Source organism: Idiotropiscis lumnitzeri, chromosome 2 (assembly GCF_059441095.1).
Source record: "Idiotropiscis lumnitzeri isolate Australia: NSW breed Sydney's pygmy pipehorse chromosome 2, RoL_Ilum_1.0, whole genome shotgun sequence".
NCBI classification, from domain to species: Eukaryota; Metazoa; Chordata; class Actinopteri; order Syngnathiformes; family Syngnathidae; genus Idiotropiscis; species Idiotropiscis lumnitzeri.
Genome location: NC_142392.1, coordinates 21,746,411 through 21,765,564, shown reverse-complemented (window position 1 = coordinate 21,765,564; position 19,154 = coordinate 21,746,411). Strand labels below are relative to the sequence as shown.

At 38.7% G+C, this 19,154-nt stretch overlaps 1 protein-coding gene, 2 long non-coding RNA genes and 1 pseudogene across 7 annotated transcripts; 2 read left to right on the top strand and 2 right to left on the bottom strand.

Moving 5' to 3' along the window:
• Nucleotides 1–695: 695 nt before the first annotated feature.
• Nucleotides 696–4,592, bottom strand: LOC148341958 (uncharacterized). Its single transcript, XM_088288737.1, has 2 exons — nt 4,210–4,592; nt 696–2,736 (listed from the first exon to the last, which is right to left on the bottom strand). Exons 1-2 carry the CDS (start codon nt 4,313–4,315, stop codon nt 1,649–1,651), a joined length of 1,194 nt encoding a protein of 397 aa, XP_088144863.1. The 5' UTR covers nt 4,316–4,592; the 3' UTR covers nt 696–1,648.
• Nucleotides 4,593–6,613: 2,021 nt separating this feature from the next.
• LOC148341957 (uncharacterized) lies at nt 6,614–8,781 on the top strand. 3 transcript variants are annotated; one of them, XR_015842183.1, is made up of 3 exons: nt 6,614–7,634; nt 8,115–8,336; nt 8,599–8,781. It is a non-coding gene; the product is annotated as an uncharacterized LOC148341957 (long non-coding RNA). The 3 variants fall into 3 exon arrangements; XR_015842182.1 differs by having other exon boundaries at nt 8,115–8,353; XR_015842181.1 differs by having other exon boundaries at nt 8,115–8,781.
• A 179-nt stretch (nt 8,782–8,960) lies between these two features.
• Nucleotides 8,961–12,089, bottom strand: LOC148341956 (uncharacterized). Of its 2 annotated transcripts, none has more exons than XR_015842185.1 (4): nt 11,069–12,089; nt 10,323–10,457; nt 10,040–10,222; nt 8,961–9,629 (listed from the first exon to the last, which is right to left on the bottom strand). It is a non-coding gene; the product is annotated as an uncharacterized LOC148341956 (long non-coding RNA). The 2 variants fall into 2 exon arrangements; XR_015842184.1 differs by having other exon boundaries at nt 10,040–10,219.
• Nucleotides 12,090–13,770: 1,681 nt separating this feature from the next.
• Nucleotides 13,771–18,262, top strand: LOC148341955 (uncharacterized; annotated as a pseudogene). Its single transcript, XR_015842169.1, has 2 exons — nt 13,771–14,412; nt 16,040–18,262. The product of XR_015842169.1 is annotated as an uncharacterized LOC148341955 (transcript).
• Nucleotides 18,263–19,154: the final 892 nt, after the last annotated feature.

The following is a 19,154-nucleotide window of genomic DNA, read 5'->3' as shown; positions in this document are numbered from 1 at the left end:
GACAACAGCCCATTAATGGAGGCGACACCATACGAGAGAACGTCTCAGAGGTGGACGCGATAGCCTAGCACAGAGCTAAAGATAAAGCTCCTCTAGTTACAGTGGCGCGCACAGGATTTAAATGCTTCATGAAAGCCGTATTTCCCGAGATGGACTACATCGGGCCGGGAGCTTAGACATGTCAAGCATTTTGCATGTACATCCGACTTGTGGTCGGGTCGCAACATGGATCCCTGTTTGAGCCTGACTCTGCATTACATAGATGACAAGTGGCGACCGCGCACCAGAGTACTCGAGAGGGCACATGCACACTTGTTTATTTGTCTTGCATTGACATTTTCTTTAGCATTTTTTTTATTTGCCATTATTTACAACATGAAAGAATCTTGGCGCAATCTATTTGCAGAAAAAGATTTTGCAAGAGGTACCCTTTTTCTTTGTGACATTGTTCAAGTCATGCAAAGCAAGCTATTTGGAATGTTTATACAAATGATTTTTGTACTTTTATTTTTCATTGAAAGTAATGTGTACCAGTTTGTCAATATGCATTTCCTGCATTTATTTTTATTTTAGTCCATGGGGGAAATTTATCGTGCATTTATCGTTATCGAGGTAAAATTGCCCAATTTCCCGCGATATTGATTTGAGGTCATATCGCCCAGCCGCACCGCCTATCTATTTGTACCATGACTGAACACAATTTGAAGATTTTATTTGAAATTTCATGCTCACATGTCCTTTGAAGCGGAATAAAACATTGGATGGTGTTTGCTTGTTTGGTTTAATCATTGAACAACAATTTTATTAAATATGTTCTCAATGCCAAGTAGAAACAAATATATTTATCATGTCAAAAACAAAAAAAAGCAGAACAAAGCGAGAAAGTATAGAGGCAAAAAAAAAATAACATGACAAACATGTATATGAGAACAGAAAATACAAGAACAACAAAATAAAAGCAACTCAGGATACACGGAATAGCTTCAACAAAGTCAACTTAATGAGCCGATTTCATTGACAAAGAAGACACACTCTTTGATGATTTCTATTTCATTCAGAATAACATGGACACTTTTCACATATTCCCGTCAAAAGTCAAATTCTCTTCACAGTCCTTTGAATCAATCATGAACTTACTTTATATGGACATCACTAAAACATTGTACAAAGGGTATACATTGGTTAGAAAAATTTAGGACCAGTGCTCATTCACCACATTCGTCCACATCAGGAATGGGCAAACTTTTTGATTGGCAGGCCACAATGGGTTCTAAAATTTGACATAGGGGCTGGACCAGAAGTAGATGAATGGAGTGTTTTGGTCACCTCACCTCATTGGAGTAAATAAATAAATTTAATTTCAAATGAAAGTGAACAAAAGCATTACAACAATATACACGTCTTTGACATACCACAGTATTTAGAAAATAAAACATTAACAAGGTTTATTCATTTAATTTTTTTCAAGTTCGACGGGCCAGATTAAAATGTTTAACATGTGGCCCCCGGGCCGTAGTTTGCCCACGCCTGGTCCACATGGAGGATTTTAGATACAAATACAATAAATTAAAATAAAATATGCTACATAGATTACAACAATGCCAATTTTGCAAATAATTCCCATGGTAAACACATGAACATTTTCATTTCATGCTTTTTGATTATTGCAATTGTCACCAGCACACTTGTGTCTCTTGTCCATTTCCCTCCGTGAGAAGCATTGGCCACAGACTGAGCAGGCAAATGTTTTCTCACCAGTGTGTATCATCTTATGTTTTTTTAAATTTCCCTTCTGAGAGAATCTTTGGCCACAATCTTGACAGGCAAAAGGTTTCTCACCAGTGTGTGTTCTGGTGTGTCTTTTCAAGCTTAATTTACGAGAAAACCTTTGGCCACAAACTGAGCATGCAAAAGGTTTCTCACCAGTGTGAGTTCTTGTGTGTATTTTTAAATTTGCCTTAAGAGAGAAACTTTGGCCACAATATGAACAGGTAAATGGTTTCTCACCAGTGTGTGTTCTGGTGTGTATTTTCAAACTTAGGTTACGAGAGAACCTTTGGCCACAAACTGAGCATGCAAAAGGTTTCTCACCAGTGTGTGTTCTTGTGTGTATTTTTAAATTTGCCTTCAGAGAGAAACTTTGGCCACAATATGAACATATAAAAGGTTTCTCACCAGTGTGTGTTCTGGTGTGTATTTCTAAGGTCGACTTGTGAGAGAACCTTTGGCAACAATCTGAACAGGCAAAAGGTTTCTCACTAGCGTGTGTTCCGGTGTGACGTATAAAGTCTCCCTTACGAGACTCTTTTTCATCAACATCATCATCATCATCATCATCATCATCATCAGCAGCAGCAGCAGCAGCAGCACCATGTGATGACATGTCATCACTATCTGACAGTGGAGGTAGGAGGCCGTCTCTTTGTGATTCCCCACTGTGGTCTCCGTCACCTTCTGTTGTCGTGTGTTGACATGAGCTGCTGCTGGGTGCCCCTCTGCTCCCTTCACTTTGACCTTCATCTTTTCTCTTCAAAGGTGCATTAGTTGATGGCATCTTGCAGATATCATGTTCCTCCTTGACTTTGATTATGTGGGGTTCTTCTCCCTCCTCTTTCATGAAGGGGTGCTCTTGCACCTCCACTTTTATAACATTTGGAGACTGCTCCTCTATAAAGTGGGAGATCTCTTCATCCTCCTCTTCCTCTTTAATGTGAGGATGAACATATTCACAGATGTCTGCAAGACACAAGAAGACAAACATGGTATTTCAGTTCATATTTATAATGGTTATGAGGAGAGTCAGATGAGTTAAGATTACTACTTAATATTTGGCACAAGCAAATCCAATGACTGATGCATTTTGGGCGGGAGCCTATTTTTAATTATTTGTACAGTCGTAGAAATTTTAACATGTAAGATGCAAAAAAAGCATATCGAATCGCAATCGCAATATTGGTCTGAAAAGTCAGTTTGTTTTTTTTCAAAGTCGTGCAGCCCTAGTAAGTTATTTCTTGTCCTCATACTGACATAAGCACTGGAAATAATAAATAAAAATAATAAAACGGTTATTTAGACATTGCACACATTTTAATTTAAATAAAAATATGCACAAAATATTTTTCTTTTTTTTTTCAAAAGTGTGCTGTTGAAGATGCTTTTTACATAATTTGCTAATACTTGGGGCTAAATATTTTATTCATAAATGGCAGTATGGCAATCATAAACAAACCTTTTATCACATCCACATTGATATTGTTTCTTATAAACTTTTTAATGACTCTAGTAACATAATTAAAATACTTTTAATTTATTTCAATGAATGTGAAAGCCATTATATAAATTTCTATATATATTTTTGGTTATTTTTTAATATACGTGAAACCCCTGGCATTAATTTATTTTTTCTCTCTGTTGTGCACCAATATGTTATTTCACCTTCCGAATATGTCAGTTAAACAAACATTCTGTTCTGTACTTGTTCTTTGGTTGAATATAAAAAAAAAAAAAAAGAAAAAAACTTCCCGAGTTTCTGCGGATGTGCCGCACATCGTGGCAACAATGGAAACAAAGGTTGCCATCGACAGAAAGCGTTTAACATTTTACTTTTCACCAACTTAAAATTGTCAAAATCGCCCTAAGCAGGGCCAGCCCTGCCTATACGCCAATTACGCATTATGTCTGTGCGGTGTGCCTATTCGTTTTATTTTCAGGAACGTTAGCGTTCGCTAGCAACATTAGATCTTGTGTGGGGCTTTTTGGGATATGTTTATGTTCTGTATTTATTTGTTTTATTTAAAATTGATTTGGCATCAATGTGCTTACAATCAAGTATTTAATAATTTGGCGGCAGCAATAATAATAATAATCCCACAATTTACACCATGAAATAAGAAAAAATATACACATGCAATTATGTACAGATACTAATTATGATACCAATGTACCTCAGATACTCTCCTTAGGCTCATTTATCATTTAATTCATAAATGCATTAATTCTCACTCTTATATTAGCTTAAAACGATTTTGTTCGCGTGTAAATATTAATCATTCTATGGCATTGAAGTGTAATTTAAATGACTTGACTCAACTGGACCAAATTAAAATGCATTCGGAGGCAGGAAAATGTAGCGATGAACGACGGTCGACCTTTTGATGCACGACTCCAAATAATACTAGAGATCGTTAGAACAAGTGATGAACTACAAACCTGCTCCGTGTGAGCCAACAGACTTCTTGAAAACAGCGTCGCTGTCCTCTTCAGCGCCACCAAGTTCCTCCTCGTATTCTGATGTCTTTCTTGCGCACATTTTCATAAAATAATCACAACACGCTCTCTGCTGAGCGATGTGTTGTTGGCGAACCCGTCTCTTTGTTAGCAGCTAGTAAGCTAAGCTAACTAGGCCGAGAATCTCCAACGGGCATCGAGACGACTTAAAGCGAGGAAGAAGGTTTAACATAAGATGTTCATGTCTAAAAAAGTAGCGATTGACGTCTTCGTTTAGTTTTGTGAGCACATGTGAAACAAATTTGGGGAAAATACAGTGCTGCGTGCGCTTCGGTAAAAAGTAAGGACAGCGCAGCGGAAAAACTACGGCAATTCCACTTGAACAAACAGTCATGCGAGTGGGAGCGGCATCCTTTGCGCCTTTCCTCTTAGAAAATCATTTTGCAACAGCGCTTCGTGCAAAAAAAGCAAGGGAGGATAATTAATGACAATTAAATAAATTGTATATATCCTTGTTTCTGTTTTGACCACAGAACATATAGATAAGGCCGCCTACTTAAATGTTACAAGCCAACGCTTGACCATGTAAATTTACGTTAGTTGTCCACTGGAGGGCGCGTGCGCCTATTTACTCAGCATTTTTTTTTAGCCGGAAGTGCATTTTACGACGCCGTGCGACGAGTTTTGGACGAACATTTGAGCTGCAGTGTTTATTGCTTACTTGATTACTATTCAAGAATAATGTATTTTTTGATTAATTGCACAGCTATTGTTGATTTAAGACTCTTTGTATGATGTGCAAATGTTAAAGTTAAAAAAAAAACACATCTGAGCTGCAGTGGCGAGAGTAACACTGGAGCAAACCAACTTGCAGCCCTTGGAAAGCGGGGCGATGTGGATGGACTGATATTTGTGTATGGGCTGATATTTGTGCCACTAGAGACTGAATATTTGAATTGAAGACTGGGTATTTGAATTGGAGACTGGAAATTTGAATTGAAGACTGGATACTTGAATTGAAGACTGAATTATTAATTATTCAAATATCCAGTCTTCAATTCAAATATCCAGTCTCCAATTCAAATATTCAGTCTCTAGTGGCACAAATATCACGCCACAGTGGTGCCTCTAGGTCTAGGATAAGCAATGGATTCCCGGTACATCGATCTCCTTTTCGGCCAATCAGCAACTTCTTTTGGAAGGCTGTAAACTGCGTCCTGAGTTCTGCCAGCCGCCATTGCACGAATTTCTCGTGAAGTTGGCCCCCCAATTTCTTGCAAAAATAGAGGGAAATAGTTTGTTTCGTTTGTGCTGCGTTTGTGCTGTTAAAAGTTTCGTTTGTGCTGCTCCGGTTCGATAGATATTACACCTTTTAATTCACGCGGTGACGTCACAAACACGAACGCTCCAGCGTCAGTCTGTTTTGTTTAAAAAAAAAAAAAAGAAGTCTGTTTTGTTTTGGATGCTGTCGAACACTAATCAGTTGAAGCACTCGTATTTGTTATTAATTCCAGGTTCTAAAATAGTTCCTGGAATGAACCGATGTTTTTGCGCATTTTACATTCTTCATGATCCTGGAAAGCAACTGTTGCCGGACGAACTTCAGGTAAACATGTCACACTCGCTGTTGTAGCTTTTTTTTGCTAGCATACTGTAATCTTAAAACCTTAGTTTTCACTGCTGTAAATTACTTTAAATTCGGTCTCATTTCTTTTAAGTGTTGTTGGTCAGGATGGCCGAGTGGTCGAAGGCGCCGCGTTCAGGTCCCAGTCTCCCCAGGAGGCTTGGGTTCGAATCTCGAATTTCCCCATTGTGTGACTAAAAAAGGGAATATTATTATTATTATTATTATTTGTTCTACTGCTCACTCATTTATTTCATCAGTAGTCATTAAAGCTATGTGATTATTTCTTAAATTACAGCAGACGTGAGGCCGAAACATCCGTTGAACTATTTTGAAATAAAAACATTAACACACCCCTCGATGTAGCATTCCCTCATTTGAAAACAACTGAATTAATATAAAAACAGTACATGTGTGATTGATGAGAGCCTGTAGAGAAAGTTTGGGTTGAAACAATAGCTTTGTGTAAAAAAAAAAAACACCAAACTATTTACATTGCAACAATTAAGCAATCACTGCTTTGTGAAGAACAAAGCATGGGGGAAGATCTTTGTCTTTTCTGATGCTGCTTTCACTCCACTTTCCAGGTCATTGTGCATCTCCCAGGCAAAAGCAGCCCTCCTGATGTATGCCACATCATGTCCAAGAGAATCCTGGGTCAAGCCTCTTTGAAATGCTATGTATGGGCTGATATTTGTGCCACTAGAAACTGAATATTTGAATTGAAGACTGGATATTTGAATTGAAGACTGGATATTTGAATTGAAGACTGGATATTTGAATTGAAGACTCGATATTTGAATAATTAATAATTCAATAATTCAGTTTTTAATTCAAATATTGTGAGAGTATGTAAATAGTTTGTGTATTTTTAATCATGTTTTTTATACACTATTTGTATCAATGATAATTACACACACACACTCACAGACACGAACATCATTGCTTCAGCACACATGCGCACACCCACACGCTTGTTTTAAGTTTCACTTTCCATAGGTTTCGTTTTTCTCTGAATAAAGTCCAGAGGGATGGGCGAAGAAGTCAGTGAGAGTGCGGGAGAGTGAACTGGCAAGACGTCTACTTCACTTCCTGGCTTCTCCTCCCATCGCGATGGAGAAAAGACAAAACCTTCCCTGGTTATTCCTCTGGTTCTCTGCATTTAATTCAGTCTAATGAAGGCGTCAGGACCTTTTAAACCTGACAAATATCCAGTCTTCAATTCAAATATCCAGTCTTCAATTCAAATATCCAGTCTTCAATTCAAATATCCAGTCTCCAATTTAAATATCCAGTCTCCAATTCAAATATTCAGTCTCTAGTGGCGTGATATTTGTGCCACTAGGATAAGCAATGGATTCCCGGTACATCGATCTCCTTTTCGGCCAATCAGCAACTTCTTTTGGAAAGCTGTAAACTGCGTCCTGAGTTCTGCCACCCGTCATTGCAAGAATTTCTGCGTGAAGTTGGCCCCCCATTTCTTGCAAAAATAGAGGGAAATAGTTTGTTTCGTTTGTGCTGCGTTTGTGCTGTTAAAAGTTTCGTTTGTGCTGCTCCGGTTCGATAGATATTACACGTTTTAATTCACGCGGTGACGTCACAAACACGAACGCTCCAGCGTCAGTCTGTTTTGTTTTGGATGCTGTCGAACACTAATCAGTTGAAGCACTCGTATTTGTTATTAATTCCAGGTTATAAAATAGTTCCTGGAATGAACCGATGTTTTTGCGCATTTTACATTCTTCATGATCCTGGAAAGCAACTGTTGCCGGACGAACTTCAGGTAAACATGTCACACTCGCTGTTGTAGCTTTTTTTTGCTAGCATACTGTAATCTTAAAACCTTCCTGTTTTCACTGCTGTAAATTACTTTAAATTCGGTCTTATTTCTTTTAAGTGTTGTTGTTCTACTGCTCATTCATTTATTTCATCAGTAGTCATTAAAGCTATGTGATTATTTCTTAAATTATAGCAGACGTGAGGCCGAAACATCCGTTGAACTATTTTGAAATAAAAACATTAACACACCCCTCGATGTAGCATTCCCTCATTTGAGAACAACTGAATTAATATAAAAACAGTACATGTGTGATTGATGAGAGCCTGTAGAGAAAGTTTGGGTTGAAACAATAGCTTTGTGTAAAAAAAAAAAAAACACCAAACTATTTACATTGCAACAATTAAGCAATCACTGCTTTGTAAAGAACAAAGCATGGGGGAAGATCTTTGTCTTTTCTGATGCTGCGTTCACTCCACTTTCCAGGTCATTGTGCATCTCCCAGGCAAAAGCAGTCCTCCTGCAGTATGCCACATAATGTCCAAGAGAATCCTGGGTCAAGCCTCTTTGAAATGCTATGACTGCTTTCAAAGTAAACGCTTTTTAAATGCAGATGGACACTGAAATGCATTCTGGATTGGTCGGAGGCAAGTCGAGTCAGGAAGGCTCAGTCCTTGAGCAGCAGTCTGAAGATGAGTCATGCCACAGGTCTGCAGGACTGCAATGTTGGTACTTTTATCCAAATGGGCCGGAAGTGGTGCCATTCTTTTGTGCTACGTTTGTGCTGTCAAAATTTTCATTTGTGCCGCTTCAGTTCTAGATATATTACACTTTTTCATTTCTAACTGTGACGTCACAACCACTCGAGCTGCGACGTCAGTCTTCATGCCGTCGTTCGAACAAGGAGGGAGGTGTCGTGCTACCACGCTCAGTGAATCACACGAATCACTTGTTTTCTTATTAATTCCAGGTTATATGCTGTCTGGAGAAAGCACCCTCCAAACTGGAGACAACTAGGGCAGTTTGATGAATAAGAGCGGCCCATTTTCCTGCTGACAGGTGCAGAAGTCCAGTGAAAGTTACCAAAATTTGTCCTGATTGCCAACATGTTTTGCAACAAAATATAGTATTAAAATAAGGAAGGGCACCATCATCTTTGTCGACGCCTGTTTCATGAGTTGGTTTTCTTCTTTCTGTTGAACGACATACAATTAAAAAGCAAAGCCTGATTTTTTTTTTTAATTAAAATTACTTCGACAGACATGACCACGAGTGATGAGTCTATAAAGACAGGAATGCAAATCACAATTCAGTTTTATTGATAATGCCTGTTTCAATTTCTAGTGGCATAAGCCAGCAAGTCCCCACGCCCTGAAATTTTATAACTTTTCTAACTTTCATTTTTGCTGTAAAAACATCCGCTTTTTGGTTGAACTAGTTGTCGATTGTGTTGTTTTGGGCCTTAAGAACTTGTATTGTGTTGCTACCGTTTTTCAATTAGAAATTATTTTAGGTCATTTAGAATTCATCCAGCCGCTTCTCCAAATGGACACAATCATCGACCTTGCGCGTGTAAGGTTGCTGAAATGCGCATCACTGCAGAGAGAGATGTAAGTTTGTGTCACAAATGAGGACATTTATGTATTTATTTATGTACAGTGCACCTCAGTGGTAGCATTAAAAGACACTGGACTGGACACGTTTTTCTGTCACTACTGGAGTCACAACTGTGTGTACAAGACATTGGTACAGATGTCAGAGAAGCATGGCATATGTGCTATCACATAGTGGCTGAAGGAATGGATCCATGCAGGTGCCCCGGCCCCAATAGAAGCAGTGAGTGCTTTTTCTCTTGCCATTCTTGGATCTCTGGCCAAAGCTTTTACCGCTCATCCCGATTTGAAGACCTACATCAGTGAGCGCTTTAAGCATGAAAACCTGCCATGTTTTGTCAGGGTAGATGTTGCACACTGCAGCAATATGATCTCCCTGTGGGACCGCCTGAAAAATAAAATACATCGTGTTAAAAGATTTTTTCTGAGATTTAGCACAACTACTTAAGTCACAATGTGTGGAACATGCAAAATAACTTTTACGTGCCATCACTATTGTGGCACTTAATGAATCTGAAGGTAATGACAGTTCTGGAACCCCTCTCCCATCAGAAAAGTGGAAGAAATATCTAAAAGCTCAAATTGCACAAGAAGAATGTATCAGCATGCTACATGAAGAGGTTCAGGCACAGGAACCCGTCGAGGTGCATCAGCAGCAGATCCACACTAATGCTCAACAGTGGGTGACAGAAATATGTGAGGAGATCAGGTCACTTGCCATGGCTGAGGGGGGCAGGGATAACATCCACTTCCTCCCTGAGATTATTCCCCACATCATAAGACAGGAAAGTTACTTACCACTCTGGTCAGGCGTAATGGTCCCTCTCTTCCGAAGTACCAGCATCACTGCAAGTTTGGCAGCTGTTGAAGCAGAGTTCAACAACATAAAAAAGGGCTTTCCAAGCATGAAAGTCTTCTCATTCATGTTGACCGTTTCGTTGCTCGTCATCATGCCTTCATTGAGGGAAACGTGGATTTCTGCTGCAAAACAAAAAAGCTGATGTAGGTCATGTCTTAAGACCTGACGATGCCTCTACTACTTCTCATACTGAGGGAAAAATATATAAAAAATGATGTTGACCTTGGTGATGAGTCTGATGCTGCTACAGTCTTCATACTACTGAAGTTGAGAACTGGAGAGGCTTAGTGGATCGACACCGACCTTGGTTTGAGTTGAACAGAAGTTGCCCTGCTTGAAATTCCCAGAAGTCTGGTGCTGCAAGAGAATATGTTTACTTTGAGAGCAGTCATAGCATTTCAAAGAGGCTTGACCCAGGATTCTCTTGGACATGATGTGGCATACTGCAGGAGGGCTGCTTTTGCCTGGGAGATGCACAATGACCTGGAAAGTGGAGTGAACGCAGCATCAGAAAAGACAAAGATCTTCCCCCATGCTTTGTTCTTCACAAAGCAGTGATTGCTTAATTGTTCAATGTAAATAGTTTGGTGTTTTTTTTTTGTTTTTTTTTACACAAAGCTATTGTTTCAACCCAAACTTTCTCTACAGGCTCTCATCAATCACACATGTACTGTTTTTATATTAATTCAGTTGTTCTCAAATGAGGGAATGCTACATCGAGGGGTGTGTTAATGTTTTTATTTCAAAATAGTTCAACGGATGTTTCGGCCTCACGTCTGCTATAATTTAAGAAATAATCACATAGCTTTAATGACTACTGATGAAATAAATGAATGAGCAGTAGAACAACAACACTCAAAAGAAATAAGACCGAATTTAAAGTAATTTACAGCAGTGAAAACAGGAAGGTTTTAAGATTACAGTATGCTAGCAAAAAAAAGCTACAACAGCGAGTGTGACATGTTTACCTGAAGTTCGTCCGGCAACAGTTGCTTTCCAGGATCATGAAGAATGTAAAATGCGCAAAAACATCGGTTCATTCCAGGAACTATTTTATAACCTGGAATTAATAACAAATACGAGTGCTTCAACTGATTAGTGTTCGACAGCATCCAAAACAAAACAGACTGACGCTGGAGCGTTCGTGTTTGTGACGTCACCGCGTGAATTAAAACGTGTAATATCTATCGAACCGGAGCAGCACAAACGAAACTTTTAACAGCACAAACGCAGCACAAACGAAACAAACTATTTCCCTCTATTTTTGCAAGAAATGGGGGGCCAACTTCACGCAGAAATTCTTGCAATGACGGGTGGCAGAACTCAGGACGCAGTTTACAGCTTTCCAAAAGAAGTTGCTGATTGGCCGAAAAGGAGATCGATGTACCGGGAATCCATTGCTTATCCTAGTGGCACAAATATCACGCCACTAGAGACTGAATATTTGAATTGGAGACTGGATATTTAAATTGGAGACTGGATATTTGAATTGAAGACTGGATATTTGAATTGAAGACTGGATATTTGAATTGAAGACTGGATATTTGTCAGGTTTAAAAGGTCCTGACGCCTTCATTAGACTGAATTAAATGCAGAGAACCAGAGGAATAACCAGGGAAGGTTTTGTCTTTTCTCCATCGCGATGGGAGGAGAAGCCAGGAAGTGAAGTAGACGTCTTGCCAGTTCACTCTCCCGCACTCTCACTGACTTCTTCGCCCATCCCTCTGGACTTTATTCAGAGAAAAACGAAACCTATGGAAAGTGAAACTTAAAACAAGCGTGTGGGTGTGCGCATGTGTGCTGAAGCAATGATGTTCGTGTCTGTGAGTGTGTGTGTGTAATTATCATTGATACAAATAGTGTATAAAAAACATGATTAAAAATACACAAACTATTTACATACTCTCACAATATTTGAATTAAAAACTGAATTATTGAATTATTAATTATTCAAATATCGAGTCTTCAATTCAAATATCCAGTCTTCAATTCAAATATCCAGTCTTCAATTCAAATATCCAGTCTTCAATTCAAATATTCAGTTTCTAGTGGCACAAATATCAGCCCATACATAGCATTTCAAAGAGGCTTGACCCAGGATTCTCTTGGACATGATGTGGCATACATCAGGAGGGCTGCTTTTGCCTGGGAGATGCACAATGACCTGGAAAGTGGAGTGAAAGCAGCATCAGAAAAGACAAAGATCTTCCCCCATGCTTTGTTCTTTACAAAGCAGTGATTGCTTAATTGTTGCAATGTAAATAGTTTGGTGTTTTTTTTTTTTTACACAAAGCTATTGTTTCAACCCAAACTTTCTCTACAGGCTCTCATCAATCACACATGTACTGTTTTTATATTAATTCAGTTGTTTTCAAATGAGGGAATGCTACATCGAGGGGTGTGTTAATGTTTTTATTTCAAAATAGTTCAACGGATGTTTCGGCCTCACGTCTGCTGTAATTTAAGAAATAATCACATAGCTTTAATGACTACTGATGAAATAAATGAGTGAGCAGTAGAACAACAACACTTAAAAGAAATAAGACCGAATTTAAAGTAATTTACAGCAGTGAAAACAGGAAGGTTTTAAGATTACTGTATGCTAGCAAAAAAAAGCTACAACAGTGAGTGTGACATGTTTACCTGAAGTTTGTCCAGCAACAGTTGCTTTCCAGGATCATGAAGAATGTAAAATGCGCAAAAACATCGGTTCATTCCAGGAACTATTTTAGAACCTGGAATTAATAACAAATACGAGTGCTTCAACTGATTAGTGTTCAACAGCATCCAAAACAAAATTGACGCTGGAGCGTTCGTGTTTGTGACGTCACCGCGTGAATTAAAACGTGTAATATCTATCGAACCGGAGCAGCACAAACGAAACTTTTAACAGCACAAACGTGGCACAAACGAAACAAACTATTTCCCTCTATTTGTGCAAGAAATGGGGGGCCAACTTCACGCAGAAATTCTTGCAATGGCGGGTGGCAGAACTCAGGACGCAGTTTACAGCCTTCCAAAAGAAGTTGCTGATTGGCCGAAAAGGAGATCGATGTACCGGGAATCCATTGCTTATCCTAGTGGCACAAATATCACGCCACTAGAGACTGAATATTTGAATTGGAGACTGGATATTTGAATTGGAGACTGGATATTTGAATTGAAGACTGGATATTTGAATTGAAGACTGGATATTTGAATAATTAATAATTCAATAATTCAGTTTTCAATTCAATAATTCAGTCTTCAATTCAAATATCCAGTCTCCAATTCAAATATTCAGTCTTCAATTCAAATATTCAGTTTCTAGTGGCACAAATATCAGCCAATACACTTCTCCGTCGTCTCGCCCGAGTCTTATCAGCTTGCCTCCATGATCACCTCCAGCTGCGAACTCCCCGACACAGGTTTTGTCCATCCCTCCAATTTGCTTCCGTCTCCTTGACCACCGGCCCCGCAACATCCACTGCGGTCAAAGTGTACGCGGTCAAAGTGTACGTTTGCACTCAATCTAATAAGCCACAGTGTAAGTTGTTTCTGCCTTATCTTTCTTCTCTTTATAGTTTCACTGTTTCATGGTTGAAGCTACTGATGCGGATGGGAAAATCCATGTTTGATTCATTAAAAAAAAAAAAAAGGCGTGTAATGCTAAAACGCATTACACATTCGTGACGAGGCATGCTCCAGACAGGCAAAGGAAACTTTGTACTGTCCTAACATGTAGGGTGAGCTAAAAGACTTGGTCATTCTGTGTTCAGCATGCAATGAACATTCGCACAAACAGAAGCATGAAACAGTTATGCAGCAGGAAGTACTAAGAGGACAGCCCCAAAGGATGCTGGGAAGTGCGATACAATCGCGCGTGACACCGTTTGTTCATGTGGACTTGCCGTAGCGTTGACCCTGCGCTCTTCCTATTTATCACCTAAGCGCACACAGCGCTGCATTTTCCCCAAATTTGTGTCACATGTGCCCAAGAGGCAAAACGCAGACGTTTAGACACTAGTACTTTTGTACACTTTAACAATTTCAGTTAACCGTTCTTCTTCGCTTTAAGTCATCTTGATGTTCGTTGGCGCTTCTCTGCCTAGCTTAGCTTGTTTTAGCTTAGCTTGCTAGCCTCTAAAACAAAACAGACCCGTTTGCGATTAACACATCGCTCAATAGATATCAAGTGTGGGCGGCAAGTGTTGTTATTATTAAGTGAAAATGTGCGCAAGAAAGACAGCAGAATACAAAGAGGAATTTGATGGAGCAAAAGAGGACAACGACGCTGTTTTCCAGAGGTCTCCTGTTGGCTCACGCGGAGCAGGTTTGTTCTTCACCAGTTGTACTAACTAGCTAACTAACTAACCAGGCATTACGGTAATAGGTCGCTGATGAACGGCGAAAGCCCCCTTTAGAATAAAAGCAGACCATTACGATGAACTGGACGTCAATGCTTCGGATGATAAATAAATAAATTAAACGCAGCTTGTCCACTTCTGAGAGAATGTAAAATGGTTAATTTGAATCTTGAGATACATTGAAAAATAAAGAGTATTTGAAATATGGATATGTCAGTAAATTGAGATTTTATTTTCAATTAAAACTAATCCAATTGGCAATGCAACATCAGTCCAGTCGTGAATTACACTAGACCGCCTCCAGCTGTCCACCAAAACTAGTCCCATCCAAATCTGATGTTCCATTTCGAAATAAGTCTCCTGAAATAGGCCTATTTCAATGTCATCACACCTGATTTAAAAAAAAATTATGAAAAATTATCCTTCAGCTATCATGATACCAGACTAGTTCTGGAGGACATTGATCCACCCCAGCTGTCCACCAAAACAAGTCCCATCCAAATCTGATGTGGCATTTCCCCCCCAAAAAAATTGACCTGAAATATGCTTATTTCACTGTCATCACCACTGATTTTAAAAATGTCATTAAAAATGATCCTTTTGCTATTGTGTTACCAAACCGGATCTGGAGGACATTGGACCACCCAAGTTGTCCACCAAAGTGGTCACAACCCAATCAGAAGTGACATTTCAAAATAAAAGCCCCTCAAATATGCACATTTCACTGTGATCACCCCTGAATTTAAAGGTTCTTTAAAAATATTCTTTAGCTATTGTGATACCAGACCAGTCCTGGGGGGACACTGGACCACCCCAGCTGTCCACCAAAAACAAGTCCCATCCAAATCTGATGTTGCATTTCAAAATAGAGGGGGAGAGATTTATGAATAAAATATTTAGCCTTGTTCCACATTAGTATTCATGGGGTGAAAATTTGTTATCTGCTTCGCTGTGTAAAAACCGCATGATTCTGAAGAGGAAGGGCATCTCCTAAACACATCCCCATTACAACAAACAACATAATTACTGTAATACTGTCACATCTACAATCAATTCGCAATAAGGAAAATGAAACTGGCATAAAAACTTTGCACAAGTTAAAAATGAAATCTAATTTGCTAATTCTGTGACAAACAAAAAAATTTAAAAAAATAAAATGACAAATTGTAGTGTGCCAGTTAAAAATATGATTTGGCTAAGGTGTGAAGTTGGTTCCCACCCTGCGCAGAAATTGGGGGAGAATAGTATTTTACGTTTGGGCTTCATTTGCGTTGTTAAAATGTTCTTTCCTGCAATTTCCTGAAATATTTCAAATGATGATGCTGTCACCCAGCCCCCCATATGCACCCAAATGGGCCGGAAATTGTGACATTTGTTTGTGTCACGTTTGTGCTGTGAAGTTTTCCTTTGTGCAATCACGGTTTTATAGATATTACGCCTTTTAATTTCTAGCTTGGGATCTCCAGTAGTCCTCTTTTGTCAGTAGATTCACTCGTGCCAAATATTATGTAGTAATCCTAACTCATCTGGCTCTCCTCATTACCTTCATTCTAAACATGAACTGTAATACGTGTTTGTCTTCTTGTCTTGCAGACAATAGTGAACATGATTATCCTTGCATTAAAGAGGAAGAGGAGGACGAAGAGATCCCCCACTTTAAAGAGGAAGAAGAGCTTCAGTCTTCCAACGTTAAAAAAGACGAGGCGCAAGAGCACCCCTGCATGAAAGAGGAGGGAGAAAAAACCCACATCATCAAAGTCGAGGAGGAGCAGGATATCTGCAAGTTGTCATTAACTACTTTACCTATAAAGTATAAAGACAAAGGTCAAAGTGAGGGGAGCAGAGAGGCGGAGCCGCCGAGCAGCAGGTCATGTCAACACATGACAACAGAAGGTGATGGAGACCATTGGGGGGCATCACAAAGAGATGGCCTCCTACCTCCACTGTCAGATAGTGATGACACGTCATCACATGCTGCTGCTGCTGATGATGATGATGATGATAATGAAGATGAAGAGTCTGAAGGTGAAGGACGCCAAAGATTCTTTCAGAAGGGAGGATTAGTAACTCAAACCAGAGCCCACACTGTTGAGAAACCTTTTGCCTGCTCAGATTGTGGCCAAAGGTTCTCTCGTAAGGGAGACTTTATACGGCACACCAGAACCCATACTGGTGAGAAACCTTTTGCCTGTTCACATTGTGGCCGAAGATTCTCTCAGAAGGGAAGCTTAAACACACACACAAGAACACACACTGGTGAGAAACCTTTTGCCTGCTCAAGCTGTGGCCAAAGATTCGCTCTTAAGGCAAACTTAAAAACACACACAAGAACACACACTGGTGAGAAACCTTTTGCATGCTCAGTTTGTGGACAAAGGTTCTCTAGTAAGCGAAGCGTGAAAATACACACCAGAACACACACGGGTGAGAAACCGTATGCATGCTCAGTTTGTGGCCAAAGGTTCTCGAGTAAACTAAGCTTAAAAATCCACACCAGTACGCACACTGGTGACAACCCTTTTGCATGCTCAGTTTGTGGCAAAATATTCTCTCAGAAGGGAAGCTTAAATAGACATACTAGAACACACACTGGTGAAAAACCTTTTATCTGTTCAGATTGTGGCCAAAGTTTCTCTCTTAAGGCAAATTTAAAAATACACACGAGAACCCACACTGGTGAGAAACCTTTTGCCTGTTCAGATTGTGGCCAAAGTTTCTCTCTTAAGGCAAACTTACAAATACACACAAGAACCCATACTGGTGAGAAACCTTTTGCATGCTCAGTTTGTGGCCAAAGATTCTCTCGTAAGGGAGACATAATACGCCACACGGCAGCACATACTGGTGAGAAACCTTTTGCCTGTTCATATTGTGGCCAAAGTTTCTCTCTTAAGGGAAACTTAAAAATACACACAAGAACACACACTGGTGAGAAACCTTTTGCGTGCTCAGTTTGTCGTGAAAAGTTCTCTAGTAAGCTAAGCTTAAAAATTCACACCAGAACACACACTGGTGAGAAACCTTTTGGATGCTCAGTTTGTGGCCAAAGATTCTCTTGTAAGGAAAGCTTAAAAATACACAATAAGACACATACTGATGAGAAACCTTTTGCATGCTCAGTTTGTGGCCAAAGATTCTCTCAGAAGGGAAGCTTAAATAGACATACAAGAACACACACTGGTGAGAAACCATTTGCCTGTTCAGATTGTGGCCAAAGATTCACTCAGAAAGGAAATTTAAAAAAACATAAAATAACACACGCTGGTGACAAACCTTTTGCCTGTTCAGTTTGTGGCCATAGGTTCTCTCGTCAGGTCGACTTAATACATCACACCAGAACACATACTGATTAGAAAACTTTATCTGCTCATATTTTGGCCAAAGATTCTCTCAGAAGGGAATTAAAAAAAAACATACAAAGGTTTGCATGTAGCGTGGCTTACGCTGGTGTGAAACCTTTCGCCTGCTCATTCTGTGGCCAACGCTTCTGAAGGTAATGGTCAAGAGACTCAAGTGTGATGAAAATGTTTATGTTTAACAGCTCAAGTGTTTGGCATTAGAATTATTTACAAAATGTGAATTGTTTTATTTTTAAAACATTTTATTTCATAATTGTTCTGTTATTTCATATTTGTTTCTAAAACCCTCCATGTGGCCAAATGTGACTTAGCACTGGTCTTAATTTTTTTTTTCACCAATGTATGCCCTTTGTACAATGATTTAGTGATGTCCATATGACTTAAGTTCATGATTGATTCGAAGGACTGTGAAGAGAATTTGACTTTTGCTGGGAATATGTGAAAGTGTCCATGTGATTCTGAATGAAAGAGGAATCGTCAAACAGTTTGTCTTTTTTGTCAATATGTATATGTATATATATATATAAATATATACATAAATATATATATATATATATATACATACATGTATACATAAATATATATATATATATATATATATATATATATATATATATATACATAAATATAAATATATATATATATATATATACATAAATATAAATATAAATATACATAAATATAAATATATATATATATATATATATATATATATATACATAAATATATATCCATCTCCATCTCCCCGGGACGGACTGCCCTGTTTTGCGACTACTCTTCACACGTGTTCCTCTGCAGTGAATAAACACCATTTCTAACACAATACTAAAATAACATTTCTTCTTACACGAATTTACATTACCTTTTTATTTACTTTATTAACATTAACAAACCAAAAACATTTATTATTACGCACACAACACACCTAGAAAAAACATAAATAACATAAAGCAACAGTTTTAATCGCTTTCATATTTTGAGAGTCAAGAATAGTATTTATGTACTGTCTAGTTTCTGCATAAAAAATCATAAAGAGAGGTTTTGAGTGACTAAATTTGGATTTGTGAGAATGGAATTTCTCTCGAATAATTATCAAATTTATTATAAATAGTTGCTTCGCTGTTTTACCTTCGTTCTTGAAGAAACCAAACAGTACATTTTTCCAACAAAGAATGAAATTCAGAGTCAATATTATCAAGGATAAATCTTGATCCATCTTTCCAAAACTTAATGGTCTACGGACATTGCCAGAACGGGTGAATCAACTTTTCAGGAAGCATCATACAAAATAAACAATCAACACAAATGACTTCCTTGAATTTAGGAAGATAATTCTTGGTGGGAAAGAT